General features: G+C 42.2%; 1 protein-coding gene across 1 annotated transcript; it reads right to left on the reverse strand.

Annotated features, from left to right (window-relative positions):
• Window positions 1-410: 410 nt before the first annotated feature.
• LOC147457690 (uncharacterized) lies at window positions 411-1,566 on the reverse strand (the record flags this gene model as incomplete). Its single annotated transcript, XM_086513354.1, has 1 exon — window positions 411-1,566. A coding segment is annotated over one exon (555 nt), but the record flags the coding sequence as incomplete, so codon positions are not given.
• Between the last annotated feature and the right edge of the window lie 17,075 nt (window positions 1,567-18,641).

Consider the following 18,641-nt stretch of genomic DNA (forward strand, 5'->3'; position numbering starts at 1 on the left):
AAGGATTGAAGAGCTCTTGTGATGTCCAATCATGAAAGACATGGAGAGTATACCAAGGCCTGATAATCTTAAGTATCACAAGTCTAGTGCATAAAATCAAAAGTAATAACTTCTTCATTGTGCACCAGTACTATAATTTGATCATAGGAATGTCCCGTTAACATTCAAAGAGAAGCATAAGTGCCCCTTCAACACCAAAGGGGATAAAAATGGCATGGGAGGGGCATGTTTCCTACCGTATTATTATAAATGTGGAGAATAGTGCCAAGTCCATCCCATACATGCACCATACTTTTGTATGATCTTTTCTTTTCTTTTATTGGACACAAGCATCCCAACGCACGAAATGCATCTCCCTCTATCTTTAAAAATTAGAATGTGAAAATTTTCTCCTCCACACATGTGTTAATGCCAAATTTCATTTGTGTTGCGAAGTCATAAAACTTTTGGCAAAAGCTTTGAGTAGGGATGCTAGAAGCCTCAAGAATAAGATATGATATGAGATGAAAGATACAACACTTGTTTAATTTGAGCAATTTCCATAGTGAAACGATCAAGGCAAACTAGTTGATCTCTTGGAGGCAGAGGAGGTGTGTGCAAGCTACAAGATCGAGTGCAATTCAGTAGTTAATATCCTTTCGCTAATACCTTTTCTGGAGTAATGTGTTGCACCAGCACACATTATAGACATACACTTAGCGCTTGGCACTTGAAGGCCATACTCATCAAATGTTGCAAGGTCTATAGATCGGTGAGTGCACTATGATGTAGGGTGACATTGTGGACGGAGAGTTGGCCAATCGGTAGAAGGCTAAGTGTCGCAGAGTCACCAAGTACTGTAGGACCCAAAGCTTCATAAATGATGAGGTTCCAAGAGGCATGGCAAAATACCATGAGATTTAAAAGGCGTTTGAGCCTCTTTGGTCATGGGATGGAGTGAGCGTGGGACTGCTATGCAAGTAACATATTCATGTCTTTTGAATGGCTGGGCGATGTCTGAAAAGACCATGATCACACGTGGACTGGGAGGCGAAGGAGGTGGTGGAAGGCAGCGGGATCGGTACAGGAGACACGGAGGGCGCCCGGATAGTCGAAGCAGTGCTCGTTCTCTTGCGCCGTGTCCTGCAAGAGCGCCATCACATGAGGATGACCCAACCGCAACGCCCTTACCATCACCCGATGCTGCCCATTTACCACCAACGGAACGCACCCTATCGGCACCGCAGCCGTCTTCTTATTCCTCTTCAGCTGCTTCTGCGCCTGCTCTGGCTTCTGCTTCTGGCTGCCGCCCGCAGATCCTTGTGATTCTGAGCAGTGTGAATCCGTTTCTGGCAACAGTCTCCTTTGGGCGCTGCTAATGTGGTCTTCATGGGCATCATCCGCAGCTATGCCGGCAGAGTACCGAGCTGCTGCTTGCAGCAGTTTACTCAGCAGCTTGGCCAGAGAGAGAGAGAGAGAGAGAGAGAGAGAGAGGGAGCTGTCTGCGCGGGTACCTCGGTCTGAATGGCTGTTGAGAGAGGGAGACTCGGAGAGCGAAAATTGTTGTTGAGCATTCGTGTACCGTAAGTGAATTTAATGCGTGGGCGGAATGAGTGTTGGTCAATGGTGGGCTCGAGCCTTTGCGACTTTGTCAAGCCTAGGTTTAAATCTATGTAATCATTTGTTTTTTGGGTGACAAAAGCAAGTTTTTTTGCCTAGAAAGACAGAGAAAAAAAGGAGGAGATCATGAACGCTTCTTTTGTATAAGTGTCAATGGCACACGTGCATCACTGGAGCATAATATTTACTTTGTCAAGAGTCAAAAAAGAAGAACTTAGCGACGTCAAGCTGAGAAACTTTACCATGGCAAAGAATATGAACACAGTACCTACACCCAAAAAAAAACGTGTGTATTAAGAGAGAGGACTACAAGGTGGCTCCAATTTTGTGAGAGAACCTACAAAATTCAGAGAAATTCAATTAAACACCTTCAAATATGATCAAATTACGTTTTACATTTTCTCATGTGTAGTAGTGATTGACTTTAACTCACCTATTAGAAACAAGGTCTATCCTTAGAGCTATAATTCTCAATGTCTCATATTCTTGAACGAAATATAATAATTTTTTGAGTCCATTTCCAAAGAGTCGAAGTCCCTAAGGTATTGCACTAAAGCAAGCCCCTCTTAATCCACTCTTTAAAATGTTATAAAAATGTTATAACCAAAATGTTATAACCAAAATGTTATAATAAGTTTTTGAGTCCATTTTCAAGTGTGAAAGTCCAATTTGTCAAGCTAAGTGGACTACCTTGAGAGAGAGAGAGAGAGAGAGAGAGAGAGAGAGAGAGCAAGGCCCGGGAAAAGATAGGTTCGCTTTATCCGAAGCATGAAAAATGGCCGCTTCAAATTTGGGCAAGAAGGTCCTCAAGCCAATTCAAATTATGAAATTTTTAGTTATAATATAACATTTTTTGTGTGATATCCCTCTCAAATCTAGGGTTAGCCTATTCATATGCGTGTGATAAGGTTCCAAAGTCGGGCCCACAAAAAATGTTGAGAGAGAGAGAGAGAGAGAGAGAGAGAGAGAGAGAGAGCGCTCATAGATGTGTGCCCATAGGGCCATATGGCAAACTTACTTTCTTAAAGCCTATCATAGATGATGTGGCAAGCTTTAATTGGCGACATCTACCAAGGCCTACATCCTACGACTTCATCCTAGCACAAATAACATGTTTTTATATATTAAAAGGTTGTTATTCCTTGTCTCCATAGAGTTCTTAACAACAATGATGAGAAGCGCATGACTCCAAAAGGTTGGCATTGTCACATGTAAGAGAAATGGGCTTTTCAAAGTTTATTGAGACTTTTGCGTTGTGGAACAGGGCCTCACTCAAACTAACCTTCTACGTTCAACTAACCACCTTCATTCTTGCTTTGTCTCTCAATTTGTCAATCATAGGTCTCAACTAGGTCTTCATATAAACCAATTGTCAATCATTAGGTCTTTAGATTCTCTAGCAAATCAAACATTCCATAACTCAACATGAAAATGCTTAAAATAATCATGTCTTTAGATTCTTTAGCAAATCAAATATTCCACAACTCAACAGGAAAATGTTTGATTAATCAAGAGGAAATCATGGTTTGTTATAGGAATTGAAGTCGTGTTTTTTAATCTCGGTTTGGCTCTAGCAACAAAGGATTCACTTTTTAGTACAGCTATGCTTATGCTTTTAGTACAACAAAGGTTTTGGTGCCAGGACAAACCCTAGTAGGGACTGCTTCGATGTCTGCCTTGGCAGAGACGCATGAACCAAGAAGGAGCTCTCGACACTCAAGCTAGGGGTTGGGAGGGTGGGAAATGCTTTCAGGATGCTAGGATTGTGATCGGGGGGCATTGATGGGGGACCGAAGTCGCTCTCTAGAGGGGTTTGCTTATCGATATGTACCCTACTCCATGAGTGGCCTTATCAAACTCCTCATTTTCTGGCTTTGGTGCTTGGCATCTTTGTCGTCAAGGTAAAGAAGCTCGCCCTATCATTTTCGTTCGTCGGTGGTTGTCTTTTGTCTTGCATCGCTGGAGGTTGGGGGCATGTAACTTCTTGCTAGCGACAAGGGATGTGGAACCCCCTTCCTTCATGGTTGTGGGTTGTGTGGAGAAATCGGGTCTTCTCGGTTTCATGATGGCGAGTTGATGCCTTTTGCTAGGTCTCATGATATTTGCTCTCTCTCTCTCATTCTTTCCACTTCCTGATCATTGAAAGCATTGTGTGGTGGTAGCCTGCCTGTCATGGTGGTGTAAGACCTAGGAGACCGAGATGCCGGATCCACCGCCCTACCACCCTATATATATAGGCCGGCTCCTAACCCTAGCCATAACACGGATCCCCAGTCCGAGCCCCTGGCTCAGGTCCCTATCCCCCTAGGTCGAGCCTTGCTCCTTGGGATCCTTGTCCTCACATTACTCCCCCTTGGAGAAGTGTTTTCGTCCTCGAAAATAAGAGTGGCGATACACTAATGTTTTCCACCGTGGCATCCTTCATGGATCCAAGTGTTCACTTGAACGGAACACGGTTCAGAAGGAGGTTCAATGAAACTAAGAGTAACATCTTGATTTTCAAGATTGTTGTCCATTTGCAACCTTCATGTGTTATCGGCTCCTATCTTACATAGTGTGTAGACTCCATTTAGAACACATAGGAGCATGCTTAACGAGTTAGCACGACAAAGATGTACCCAAAAGAGTACCTCTTTTCCCTTCTATGAAAGTAATTGGCCGAGGTAACTTATCAGCAAAATATAATTCCTTGACTTGTTCTCAATTTCATCAGTAAACAGCCCCACCATAAGTAGTGTTCAAGGTTGAGAACCTGAATTATACATGAAGAGACTAAACATAGTCGTAAACATGTTTTAACTTATGGTAAACAAACTCCAACTAGATCAATACATGCTTTCTAATTGAATGGATGGGTGCTAGCGTACACACTTCGAATATCCTTTAGCACAAGATTACACTTTGTAATCTGGCTATCCTCTTTGGATAACTAACAGTACTGAGGTGTGTTTCTCCACAGTTTATTGATAGTCTTCCCAAATGATTGGTACACGGGGATCACGATGTCGTACAACATTGTTGGGGAATCAACAATGTCCTGAATAACCATCTTGATTAACTTGAAAGATCCACAAGCACCCAAACGGAGCCATGACCTCTATTGGTGATTGGTAGATCCAAAAGTAATCTTCAAGAGATACTTCACATAGAGTGAAAAATGCTTCATAAGAAACTACCTTGATGAATATGCATGCTAGTCCAAATCAGTCTTTGCTAAACACTAGTGCCCATAACATCTAGTGTGCATGCATTTAGCAAAAACGGATCCGAACCTGCATATCCATGATCATACTTACCAATACTTATGGAAAATGTGATGCTCCTAGCACACATGAAAGAGGAGTGTAGATAGTTCTGAAAAGAAACTAAATAATTTCTACTGCAATCATTTGCAAGCCTTGCTGAAACGTTTGAACCATAATAGAATGTTTGTCACTTCTAGGTACAAACAATGAAACCTTTTCATTAACAAATCATAGCCTTGCTATATGCATAAACAACCATCCGGTAATGTTGTTAAGTAGCACTTGTATTTTTGGCCACTGAAATTGTTCCGGATACGTCGTACTGAAAATGGTCTAGGAAACGGAATCTACCAGCACCTAGGAACTTTATCGCGACAGATAATTGAAATAGTGGGTGCCAGTGTCAGTCCCAGAGACTCATATTCTCCACATGTGGAATATGTCTCATGTAAGGATGTCTAGAAAAAGAACATCTGTCAAGTACAATGGTGTTCATGCTTGGTACCCAAAGAGTAGGAGAAATTCTCTCATCACCAAACCCTGTCATCCTTCCTCTTGTTGATTATCATAGGTCATTTGATGTGCATATTTTTATTTTTCTATAGAATAGAGTGCAATTTAGAAAACATTACTATGTAAATCTTTTTAAGAAAGAAAAACAAAAACATGTTGTCACTTTTAAATTGATTCAATGGAGGCCCAATGCCAAATGTTAGGATATCCTCTCTTTTGTGGAGATCGTGGCAAGGATGTGGAGCTATTTCTAGAAAATTTTAAAATGGCTTGCCATATAAAAAGAGTGATAGGAGATGAGGAATTCTTAGAAATGTTTGAGGTAGTTCTGAGGAAGGATTCTAGCACTTGGTTTGACTCTCTATCTCAGGAGGTTAAGTCGTTGATCATTTCAAGTGATACTTCTTTAACCCCCAAAACACTCAAAATCTATGGCAAGACATTGTTTCTCACAAACAAAAAGACTTAGATGACTACTAGATGTATAAACCAAGAGTTTCTACGTCTTTGGGCTGTATGGGTGAGAAATGTTGCTAACCTTGGTGATGGTGCAGAGTTCCAAAAGAAGGAGAGGTTCATATCCGGTCTCTTTCCCACACTCCAGATAAAAGTTGAGGCAGGTGAACCTGCTACCTTTGATGCGGCTGAAACTAGGGCTGTTGAGAAGTATAGAAAACTCAAGTGCCTAAGGGGAGAGGTTCCAAGAGAGGGTCCAAGACCCAAGGGAAAATTGCAAGCATCAACATCCAGAGAGATTCCTGAGGTAACGACTGAAGTGATTGAGAAGTTAAATGAATCTTTAAGCAACCTATCAATTCACCATGCACAACTTGTAGGTCCAAAGGGACAAGCAATTAAAGCAGTCAGAAGAATGAGAGCCACCACGACCTAGGAGAGTCTTGCAATGTTGGAATTGTGGAGAGTCTGGACATGGGATGTATAATTGTCCTTGGCCCCGTGGGGAGCCAGGGAGACCTAACTTGAATTACCCATCGATGAATGCAGGTGAAGGAACTAGTCAACAACAAAGGCTTCTACAAAGACCAAATGGGGCAAGACCACCTCCACAAGGAGTGGAAGGAGTTCCACCTTTGCCAGACCCAAATGTGCATGACGATGATGGTAACTCCTTCATGTCACTTCATCTGCTTCGATTGCATGTGGATTCTGTAGTCTTCAATTTAGTTCACTGCCTTGATCATCAATGCTTTGGACTGGCTTAATTGCCATTCTCTAGTTTGAACTTCCTCCTCCTTCTTCCCTTGCTTCATTTACCGTGCATGCCTTCTCCTGCTTTCTTCTCTTGCTTTGGTTCAAGATCCAGCTCGTCATCTCAAGCCTGCTTGCTTACTTCAAGTTTCCCATTTGCTTGTAAATCCCTTCTTCTTGCCTTTGCTTGCTCAAGCCTTGACCTCGATCTGCATTCTCCCCTCTTTTTCTTGCTTCTCAAGCACAAGAGAATGACAACATCTTCCTTCTTTCCATGCTTTCCAATCCTCAATGCCTTTCCTTGCTTGCCAGGAACGAGAGGAATCTTCGGAGAGAGACACAGAGAGAGATTTTCCCTCCTTGACCTCGACTCGAGCTTCTCACCTTGCTTGCTCGAGCCTCGACTTTTCTTGTAATCCTCTTCCGGCCTTCACTTGCTCAAGCCTCAATGAGCTTACCCTCAAGATTCTTCGACCAAGCTTCTCCCATGAATCCCCTACTCACCTTGTATTGCTCAAGCTGCAGCAAGCTTCTTGCTCAAGCTCCTCGCTGAATATCCTTCTTCCGCTTTCTTCCCAAGCTCTCCAACCTTCCTCGTTAACTCTTCCTCGTTGTAACCTCCCTCTCCTCGTGTTAGCTTGCTTCAAGGATGAAAGCGAGAGAGAGAGAGAGAGAGAGAGAGAGAGAGAGAGAGAGAGAGAGAGAGAGAGAGAGAGAGAGAGAGAGAGAGAGAGAGAGATCTTTGTCCAAGCTCCAAGAGAGAGAAAGCTCGTGATTGCCTTCCTCCTCCCTTGCTCGTTCCCCCCTTTACTTCTATTGTTGATGCCCTCCGATAATAGCTCCCCCAAGTTTTTGCCCCACCACGCAGTCACGGCGTCGTGACTGACGTGGTGTGGCAAAGAGTTTGATGAAATGGCAGGGTCAGGGTTCGAGCGTCACCAAATCGGGCAGTTCTGGCATCGAAACCAAGCGCGCTGGCGAGCTACGCATTTTGTCTTTTCTGGCCGTGCTCAACGGAGCTCTCTACAGCCCATCGCCATCTCTTTTCTTCGCCTTGCCTGAGGCCCGCTGCTCACGCCATGTCCTCCATTCTTTTTTTTTATTGTCTTCACACCCAGTATGCGTTTATTTTTCGTCAATGGGCAGCCAACCCCTCTTAGGCGGCCATTGACTTTGCCTTGGGTAGCCTTTGGCCCTTTTGGCCATTAAACCTTGGAGTAAAGGGCACCACATTTGGCATACATATCGACCAAAGCATTGCCAAGCACAAGTTATTTCTCCCGATAGTCCTTGGCTAATAATGTCTTCATGAATTTCAATGTCGTAAAGTCTTGAATAGTGCCACATGCCCGCAAGATGCAAGTATAAGTGATTGCATTTGACGTAAGGTCTTCCCATCACATTCAGTCAAAGATGGTCAGACTAGCTAGGCATTGCCAATTACAACCATCGCCGGCCAAGATTATGCGGGCATTGGCGTACATATCGGCCAAGGCATTGCGATCTCAAGCACTTATTCTGTTGTATTCAAAACCCTTGCTGCTGCTCAACACTCCCAAACGGAACACCGACCGAGCGGATCAGACTAGTACGGAACCGGCCCGCAGTGAATCTTTATCGGCCAATATCTTGGCAATTGGGACTCCGATCACTGATCTGAAAAGACCGAGGTGCTCCAGAAAGTGAGCACTTAAAGCCCTTGCATTCATTTCATTTCTATCACCTCAGCTGCAGTTGCCCAATCCGGTACGGATATGCAATCGACTTGAACTTTAAATCGCCATAACATCTTTATCGTAGCTCCAATGGACGAGCTGTAAAGATAGGCAGGTAGAGCACTTCAAGAACTGCAGTTTTAGATCATAATCTCCCATTTTTTCCCACTTCAAGCATACTCATTTTTGGCATCATTAAGGCATATGTTGGTCCTTTTAAGCCACATCTGGCATACATTAATCATTAAACTTGGCCTGTTAACATGCCCTGATCACTGACCATTAAATGTGTAGGCTTCAAAGAAGCTTAGCTTGCATTTCTCTGCTATGTTTCTCTACATGGAAGCAGAGCTGCACGACAGCGTGGTCATGGAAAAGGTGAGGAGAAAGAAGGAGTCACATCACAAAGTGACCATGGACGAGAAAAGAAGGCGAATGAGACCAAGGAAACCAAGAGGACTCGATGTCCTATCAACCTCCAAGACTTTCCTCTGGGACATGATATGGCTCCATACAACTTGTTGGAAGACATATTATGTCGACCAAGGGAAGCGGCTATCCATTTATCCTAGGAAGACCATGGCTAATGAAAATGTGAGCTTTGCAGGATTGGGAAAGTGGAAAGTTGATCTGCAAGAATAACAATCATAAGAAGGTTGTCTTTGACATGAAGGAGCAACGTCAAGAGGAGATCCACGAAGAATCATCTCAAAGTGAGACGGAGGAAGAGTGGATTGATAGCACTTCAAAAGAAAAAGGTAGAGGTAGCACTACGGAAGAGTAGTCTCCTATTAAAGTCATGGGTGTAAGGTTTAAGCCAAGCAACCAAGAAACCTCTTGCCCAGGATTGGAGGAGGTGGGTAGTCAAGAGAACCAAAATGTGGAAGATGAAGGAATGTTAGAAGGTATGTTGTCTACCACACTTACAAAGGATGAAAGACAGGAGTTCAAATGTGTGCTAAGAAAGTTTCCTAAGCTTTTTTCGAAAGACTACACCGACATGCGTGGAGTAGATGATGTTCAACACAAGATCAAGCTAAAGCCAGAGGCCACACCTAAGGCTCAAAAGCTACGAAGGCTAGGAGTCATCAAGGAGTAGGCTTTACTCAAGGAGGTAAGAAAGCTTCTAGCAGCAGCAGGTTTCATTTATTTAATGGAGAATTCAGAGTGGGTCTCTCTTGTTGTTGTCACTCCCAAGAAGAACGGCAAGTGGAGGGTGTGTGTGGATTACCGTCCACTGAATGAGGCAACAAAAAGAGATCACTTCCCCCTCCCATTTTAGAATGATATACTAAATGAGGTAGCTGGTCACAAGAAGTACACTGTGTGTGATGGCTACTCCCGTTACTTTCAAATAGGATTGCATTGGAGGATCAATTGAAAACAACCTTCATCACTCCTTGGGGTTGTTATGCTTTTAGAGTCATGCCATTTGAACTAACAAATGCTCCTGCAACTTTCCAATGCTTCATGAACATGGTGTTTCAAGCATTCTTTGGAAAGTCCATTAGAGTTTTTATTGATGATTTTTGCATTTATAGCTCAAAATCATTACATCTACAAAGCGTAGAAGAAGGATTGAAGAAGCTTTATGACATGGGAGGTCAACTCAACCTCGACAAGTGCCACATAGGTGAGGATGAAGTGATATTTCTTAGTCACAAGGTTTCCTATAAAGGCATTGAGGTGGATCCTTCAAAGGCAAAGGTTCTTATTGAGCTCCTATCAACCAAGAATCGCAAAGAGGTCATCTCATTCATTCAAAAGGTGAAGTATATGTTCACGCTTCATTCACTTAGCCTCGGAGTTACTTCACCCCTTCTAAAATTGACACAACAAGTTGAGTTTGTTTGGTTTGATGAGCTTGAAGAATATTTTTGTAACATCAAAATCATTCTGTTATAAATGCCAACACTTATGCCTCCTTGTTGTAAGTACACATTCTTTGTTAGCTCTAGTGTTGGAAAAGAAACAATTGGTGTTGTTTTGCTACAACAAGATCCCCATAGTACCAGGATGTGACCCATCTACTTTGCTAGTCGGGTCATGAATTCTTTGAAAAAAGCCTACAAGGAGGCAGAACTCATGATGCTTTCTCTCATGTTTGCGGTGAGAAATTTTAGATCCTACTTGCTACCAAAACCTTTTTTACTTCTTAATGCAAAAAATTTGTTCCCTTGGGTGTCATCTCAAATGAATCTTAGTACTAGGATCTCAAAGTGGATTATGGAGTTGCAAGAGTTTCAATACTCTTTCAAGGTAGAAGATAGTGTGCGTGCACAATTGGCAGGGATTCTCACTCATAGGGTGCATGAAAAGGAGATTAAGGTTCCTAAAGTAAATACCCTACCATTGCCACCACCAAAAAGTATTCCTAATTCTTTTACCTTGTTCTTTGATGGATATTTTTTATGAGTCACAGGGAAAGCATGGGGAGGGCTAGTGTTGCTCAACCCAAGTGGAGAGGTGGTCATGAAAGAGAAAATGTTCTAAACCAATTTTTGTGTAGGGCCCAGAAATCACCTGGCCCTAGTTACTGCACCTAGCACCTAGGGTGAGGAGACAATGGATAAAGATGGTTAGCACGAGACGACCAAAGCCAAAGATAGCTAGGGCTATCTCTGGGAGGAATCTAGATGGCATACTAACGGTGATGAATGCTCACATCAAAGGGCAACACATCTCCAATATCTACATTGATGGCGGCGCGCAAATTGCATCATGAGTGAGAAAATGATGCACCATTTAGGTTTAGAGGTGAGTTGGCCGGCACCATGCCGAGCCAAAATGGCAAATAATGTAAAAGTTCAATGTGATGGTGTTATAAATGCAGTTAGGATAAATGCATTCAACACCAAGGTAGATGTGGACATCTTTGTCATGCCACATAAAGGGGAGGGCTATCCTATCATTCTAGGGAGACCTTGGATTATGGCTATGAGAGATAAGCAGGACTGAGACACCAGCATAATCCAAATGAAGGATGCCAAAGGGAAGCCAATACTTTATGACATGAAGACAGGTCAGCAATGCGACATGGATCTAGAAACCTCTATGGATGAGTTTTCTAGTGGTGACTCTTCAACCACTTCAGAGGAGGAGTCAACAGTGAGTGAAGAAAGCTACAGTAGCATTGAGGTGATGGGGGTCATTCTCAAGGACCCTAAGAAGATGGAGCAACCTGATGCCTCCTCATCAAACCAAGGGGAGACACCAGGTATACAACCTCTGGTAGAAGCAAGTAAGCTACATTGAATGCTCTCTAGTGAGTTGTGTGAGAAGGAGAGTGAAGATTATATTTTGATGCTAAGTAATTTTACCACATTGATCATTGATGAATATGATAAAATCACTGGCATCATAGTAGTTCAGCATCACATTAAGCTTAAGGAGGGAAGTAAACCTGTAGTGCAGATGCTCAGGCACAGCTAGGAGTAATTCAACAAGACGCCCTGCTCAAAGAGGTGATGAAATTGCTAAAAGCAGGTTTCATCTATCCTGTTGTTGAAGACTCAGAGTGGGTTTCTCCAGTGGTAGTCATACCGAAGAAGAATGGTAAGTGGAGGATTTGTGTTGTTTACAAGCCTCTTAATGCAGCCACAAAGAGGAACCATTTTCCTCTTCCTTTCCAAGATGAAATTCTCAATGAGGTAGCAAGACATGAGCGCTACATGGTATGTGATGGCTACTCAGGATACTTCCAAATTAGCATCACTGAAGAATATCAAAAGAAGACAACCTTCATCACAACTTGGGGATGCTTTGCTTATAGAGATATGCCTTTTGGTCTCACCAATGCTCCAGCCACTTTTCAGTGCTATGTGACATTTGTTTTTCAGTCATTCTTTGGAAAATCAATCCGTGTTTTTATTGATTACTTTGGTTTCTATAGCTCCCACTCTCTTCATTTGGAGAAAGTTTATGAACATCTAGCTAGGTTGCAAGCTTTGGATGGCCAACTCAATGTGGAGAATTGCCACATTGGTGAAGCAAGGTTACTCTTCTTGTCCATGTGATGTCTTCCAAGGGCATTGAAGCTAACTCAAGCAAGGTTCAAGACTTGGTGTCTTTGACCTCTCCCACCACAACAAAGTAGTTGGTCTCTTTTCTTCAAAAGGTTAGATATTTGAGTAGGTTCATTCACCTTCTCTCTCAAGTGGTTCTCCCTTTACATCAAGTTACCCATCAAGAGATCTTCACTTGGAGTGAAGAAAATGAACAACAATTCAATGAGGTAAAACAAATTCTAGCCTCATTTCCCACCATTGCACCTCCAAAGTGGGACGAGCCATTGTATGTAAACCCTAGTGTGGGAAGTGACACACTTTTGGCAGTATTGATGCAAAAGGATCCTCAAACTTCTTTCATGCATCCTATCTACTTCTCTAGTCGCATGACGACTCCATCAGAAAAGGGATACATGGAAGTGGAGCACATGATGCTTGCATTAATGTTTGCTATCACCAAATTTTGCTCTTATTTATTGTCTAGACCATTCATAATCTTAACAATGGAAGAAGTATTTCCTTATGTAATGCAACACATGGATGTTTCTTCTAGGATTTCCAAATGGCTCACAAGGTTGCAAGAGTTTGACTACACAATGCAAGTGGAGAGCTCCACAAAAGCCAGTCTAGGAGGCATTCTCACCCATCGCCACTATGAAAAGAAGCTGAAAATCGAGACTAGTGACAAGGAAGTAGCACCTGTGTAGGAATTCCCTAAGATAGAGAGGGCTTACTCTATTTTCTTTGATGGATCCTATAAGAGGACAATGGACAAAGATGCAACGGGAAGTTTCTTCTTCATTGAACAAATGGAAAAGGTATTCTTCATTGGGAATCTCTTGGATTCCCACTCCAACAATGAAGCAAAATATGAAGCCTTAACTCTTGGGTTAGAGTGGTGTGTGACACAATGTATTCAACGGTTAAATGTAATTGGTGATGCCATGATTTTAATAAAACAAATTCAAGGAACTTGGGCTTGTAAAAATCATAGCTTGCTAGGCCATGTGCGGAAGGTTAAGGAAATTTTGGGGAAGTTTCAAGTTTTACAATTACATCGCGTCCCTCGAGCAGAAAATCAAGAAGCACGTGCTCTAGCTAGAAAGAATCTACAAGATGTTCCAGTGGTGGGTGCTATCAAGTTGAATCTGCATCTCTTCCAAGGTAGTGATGCTATGCCTAACATCATGAGTTTCTTGGACACATGAGAATGTCCTAAAGATCTTACTAAGGACCAAAAGCAGTGGCTTGTGCGCAAGGCAACAAAATGCCGCCTTATCAATGACGATCTCTACTGCAAGGGTAAGGATCAAATTCTTAGGCGTGTAACTCTCTCTAAAGAAATCACAAAAATAATTACAAGTTTCCATGATGGTGTTTGTGGAGGGCACTTTGCACTTGACATTACCAGTAGGAAGGTTCTACAAGCCGGGTTTGTGTGGCCTAGTTTAGAGAGAGATATGCATCATTGGTGCAAAACATTCAAACAATGTCAGAAGGCTGGTGATAGAAGGCTCACATATGAGCCACAGACTCCTATAATCTCATATGGACCACTTGAGAAATGGGGAATTGATGCCATTGGGCCTTTGCCAAGGAGCCAATCAGGTAAATTGTATATCATCATGGGTGTGGACTACATGACCAGGTGGGCTGAAGCAGTTGCTACCACCCACATTACAGCTAAGAAAGTGGCTAAGTTTGTATTTGAAAACATTTGTTTCCATTTTGTCACTCCTCTTGAAATAATTTCTGACAGGGGACAAGGTTTTACAAGAGACCTGGTAGGAGAGATGATAGAGAAGCTGGGTATCTCATGATGATTCAACTCCCTACTACCCACAATGCAACGGTTTGGTGGAAAAGGTAAATGGTATGATCCGCAAGATCATCACAAAATGTAAACAATCACAAAAGTGATTGGGACAAGCATCTTATGGCTACACTTTGGTCTTATCGCACTTCATTTCGCACATCCCTTGGGTTCATGCCATATCACTTGGTGTATGGTAAGGAGGCCATTTTACCCATTGAAGTACAATTCGCTAGTCTTAGGGTGCTAGCTGGGCAGATGGAACGCCCTAATGCTCATCTCCACAACCACATTCTTGATCTAGAGAGGCTTCAACTAGATAGAGAAGATGCTATCAACTGTTATGCAGCACAAGCATAGCAACATTGACTTACTTTCAACAAGGGACTTGGGGCAAAAGGTCTCAAGAAAGGTATGTTAGTCCTAAGGTATGATAACAGCTTTGACACTAGGAAGGATAAAAAGTTTTCACCCACATGGGAGGGGCCATTTGTCATTTAAAGCACTACAACAATGGAAATTACTTACTGATGGATGCAGATGGTAGGCTCCACAAAACATGTGTCAACGGATGGAGGCTAAAACAATACTTTTTGAGGTTTGATGAAGCACCTATGATGGAAATCCCTGAGGGAAACTCCTCCACCTCAATTGAAGAAGAATCAAGTATAGAGCTAGAGATATAAATTCCTCTAGATTCAGGGGGAGGGCTAATGAGGGTCGCTTTTTGAATTTTTGGACAACCCTCTCTCTTGATATGCACTCTATGGCAAGGCTTCAAGGCTTCGTGGAGAAGGAGGGACCTGATGCATTAAATCTATGTTTTTATTTTGTACATAGCTATGGTTTTGACACATTTGGATCTTGGAAATAAGGAGAGGTAGGAACAAAACCTATGGAAAGAAAACAAAAAAAAATCACTCAATCTGAATTCTACCCAATGGTCACTACCTGACGGTCACTACAACTGAAGAGTAAAAGTCAATAGTGAAACGGCTACGAATCTTATTCATTATTGAGTTGGAGTCAACAAAATATTATCAAATTTAAGCATACTTCACTTGTGGACACAAGGCTTGCACATGAAGTCAAGAGGGGACCACCAGGAAGACTTTTGGAAGGGAAAAGACGAACACATAATTTGGTGGGATTTTTCTCTATTTTTTCCATTCCAAATTGGAGAAAGTTTTCAACAAAAAGGTTGTAGGAATTGAGTTGATTTTTTGGCCCCTATTGTTTTTATAATTTTTGGAGCTATAGTTTGGGAGGTGTGGCCAAAATGGTGGAGCCTATCTGTCCACATGGGAAGAAGTCATGATTATCCAACTCCACACACATGATTTTGTATAGGCTTCTCTCCATTATTGCTTGATTTTCTCTTTTTTTTATCAAGATTCTCTCAAATATTATAAGGAAGCTCTTGGACTCAAGCTATGGAAGGTGGCATGGAGACAAAGCTCGCCATGATGAAGGCGATTAAGAGGAAGTTGGTCAATAAGCAGAGCACATGGAGCTCTCTCATTGCCTCTAACTATGTTTACTTTGTGATAACTCCTCTTGCTCATAATCTCGTTCCTAAGCACTCTCTTGGCCTATAAAAGCAGGACTCCTCTTCTGTAAATGGATGGAACACTACACACAAACACACACACACACACACTACCCCATATGCACACTATCCCATACCCACATACACACCCTTGTGCTACATGCTAGTAGCATGAACCCTAATCACATAACACAACACCATCACCATCACCATGCACAAAACAAGCACATATCTCCACACACTTGTAATGAAGGATTGAAGACACGATTTCAAGAACAAGAATGATGGCTAAACTCATGATATTCCTTGCCATCAATTCTCATCCCTCCATTATGCTTCCTACGGTCTTGTTCCTTCTCATCTTTTTTCCCTATGCTACCTATTGTATTCATCTTTTGCAAGCAATCAACACGCTCCATCTTGGTGCCATACCTTGTGTCGTTTGGGATACACTTCATTGTGAGTATGGTTTATGCTTGTTCTTTCTATTTTTCTTATGTTAAGGTGTCCAAATTCACCATCATACACACACACACTCTCTCTCTCTCTCATATTCCTATCATCTTGCTACTTTCATCTTAAGTTGTGAGGATTTTCCACCTCTAGTATGAGAAGTGAGCATACTTGCATGTCTCCCTTACCTCATTATCTTCCTCACTACATGCACGAGTAGTAAACCCATTCTCACTCACTCACCATTCCTCTCATCTTGTTTTTCGACCACCCCATCCCACACTTGGGCGTGGATCTTGAAATTGTTTTCCATGGCATGTTTGATAGTGTATATATATGCGTCCTAACCGCATATCTTGCTAGGTGGTGCCCCTATTGTGTACCTCCGATGATGAGGCCATTCTGCATAGTCTTGGTGTTGAGCCCATTGGGACTGTTGTTCACTTTCGCCTCTCAACATCAAGAATCAACACTCTGCAGTAAATCAAGTTTCTAGGAGCACAAATTGGCCCCAAATCAGTCATTTTTATCTTAGGTGCACCTAAGATAGAAATGATAAAGGGGAGACTTGATCTTTCATTTGGGTACATAGATATGTTTAGAGAGGTCTAATAAAGCACCTTGACAAGTTTCATCAAGTTTGACACAACATAAGTCCATCATTCGCCAAAAGCACTAAAAGCGGTAAAGCAGACACAAAGTTGATCACAACTCTCACCACGTGTCCAAAAGCTATCAAAATTTTTGCATATCACCAACTCTAATTCAATCTGACATCAATTTGCATACACTTACACCCATCTATAGCCTAGGCACACCTAAGATAAAGTTTGCCAAGATTGTGCATTTTAGTGCTCTTTTTTTCCTTATTATCTTTTCTACTTGGTTGGGACTTGCTAGATTTGGTCTCACCAATAGATGGGATGATGCTCTGCCAGGCTCACTCTTGTCTACTTCAGGAACTTCAAAGAAGAAGAATGTGAAGGAAAAATTGGCTGAGCTTTCACGATATCAGTTAGAGGAAGACTCCCTGAAAGAAACAAATGTCATGTGTCTTGTAAAAGAGAAGCTAGAAAGTTAACATGTCACTGTTTACCAAGTATCATTCAAAATTATAAAAAGATTCAAAGTAGAAGTTCAGATGTTGCCAAAGGAAGCTCCAAACCTTGTCAAAGAAGAGGTAGTTAGGCCACTTTGGGAGAAAATTGGCCTCAAAGACTACATAGAGTTGGATCCCTGTGGTGTCGACTATAAGAGGGCTTATGAGCTCTTACATAGCATCATAGACCAAGAAGGGAAACCATTTTAGACTTTAATGATTCTTCCATCGAAGTTAAAGATCAGGCTGCAGAAGCCCTAAAGCTGCAGAAAGGCGAAAAAGCCATGAGAGACCGATAGCTGCCCACAACTGGCATCTTCAACAGTAGGTCAACTTCTTTCTCTGACCTAAAGCAAAGCAAGATAGAGTGAGCACTTTGGCTCTATCACCAGAACTTTCATTTCATTGCTAAAACACCTCCCAGATACACGGTTACAAATCATTCCGAGCCATCCACTTTCACTGAGGCCTCAAAGAAAGAGGGAATGACAAAAGCCAGAGAACATCACTTTCTTGGGAGCTCCACAGGGATCACTTACCATGCTATAGGCCAGGCAGAGCATCTGCCACCTACCTCCAAGCAAAGTTTATGGCTACTCCGCAAAATTGCTAATGAAAAATAAGTGCAAGCAAGAGCTTCACCAGTAGTGACACGACTCAGGACAAGATTAGCCAATGTCACACGCCAAGAAACCGCTACTACAACAAAGGCTTTGGAAAGCGACAAAGAGGAAGAAGAAATGGGGGAGGAGGACACTCCCTCGGGGGGTGCACTATGTAATCATGTTAATGTATAACGTGAGTTCAAAAGGAGTGAGTTTAAAATACAAAAAAACTAGGCAATTTAATAGAGATACATTAAAGGAAGGGGTTTTTATATTTAATTTTGGAAAAATTTCCTAAAATAAGGGGTCATTTTATTCATTCATACATGTTAAAAGAGGGATTTTTTTAATACCCCACGAGTACACATTATATAGGGGCGTACAACGGTGAGCCCCTCGAGGACACTGATCTCAAAAGGAGGAAGAGAGGAAAAGGAAAAGCTAAAGTAGATGATGCAAACCCTACAAAGAAACCAAGACTTGAAGTAGAAGCAGAGGAAACAGCCCAAAAAGTAGCAAGAGTGGAAAGAGAGACGGCGGCTTTTGAGCTTGAGAGAGGACTTAAAGGGGACTTTGAGGAGAAATAGAAACTATCTCCTAAGAGGGTCAAAGTTAGAACCAAACACCCCATGTACAATATGAAGGATGATCCTATGGAGGGCTTAGAACATCTCCATAAACAAGAAGAACATCAACAAGAGTAGGTCAAGGCACAAGAAAAAGAGAATACACCGCCTAGAGAGGACTCACCAAGAGAACAAGAAAACATTGATGAAAGGGTTCCGCACTTCACTCCTCTGCGAGAGTAACCACAACCAGAGGAGAAAATTCCCA

Source organism: Adiantum capillus-veneris, chromosome 5 (genome assembly GCF_014529385.1).
Source record: "Adiantum capillus-veneris isolate H3 chromosome 5, ASM1452938v2, whole genome shotgun sequence".
NCBI classification, from domain to species: Eukaryota; Viridiplantae; Streptophyta; class Polypodiopsida; order Polypodiales; family Pteridaceae; genus Adiantum; species Adiantum capillus-veneris.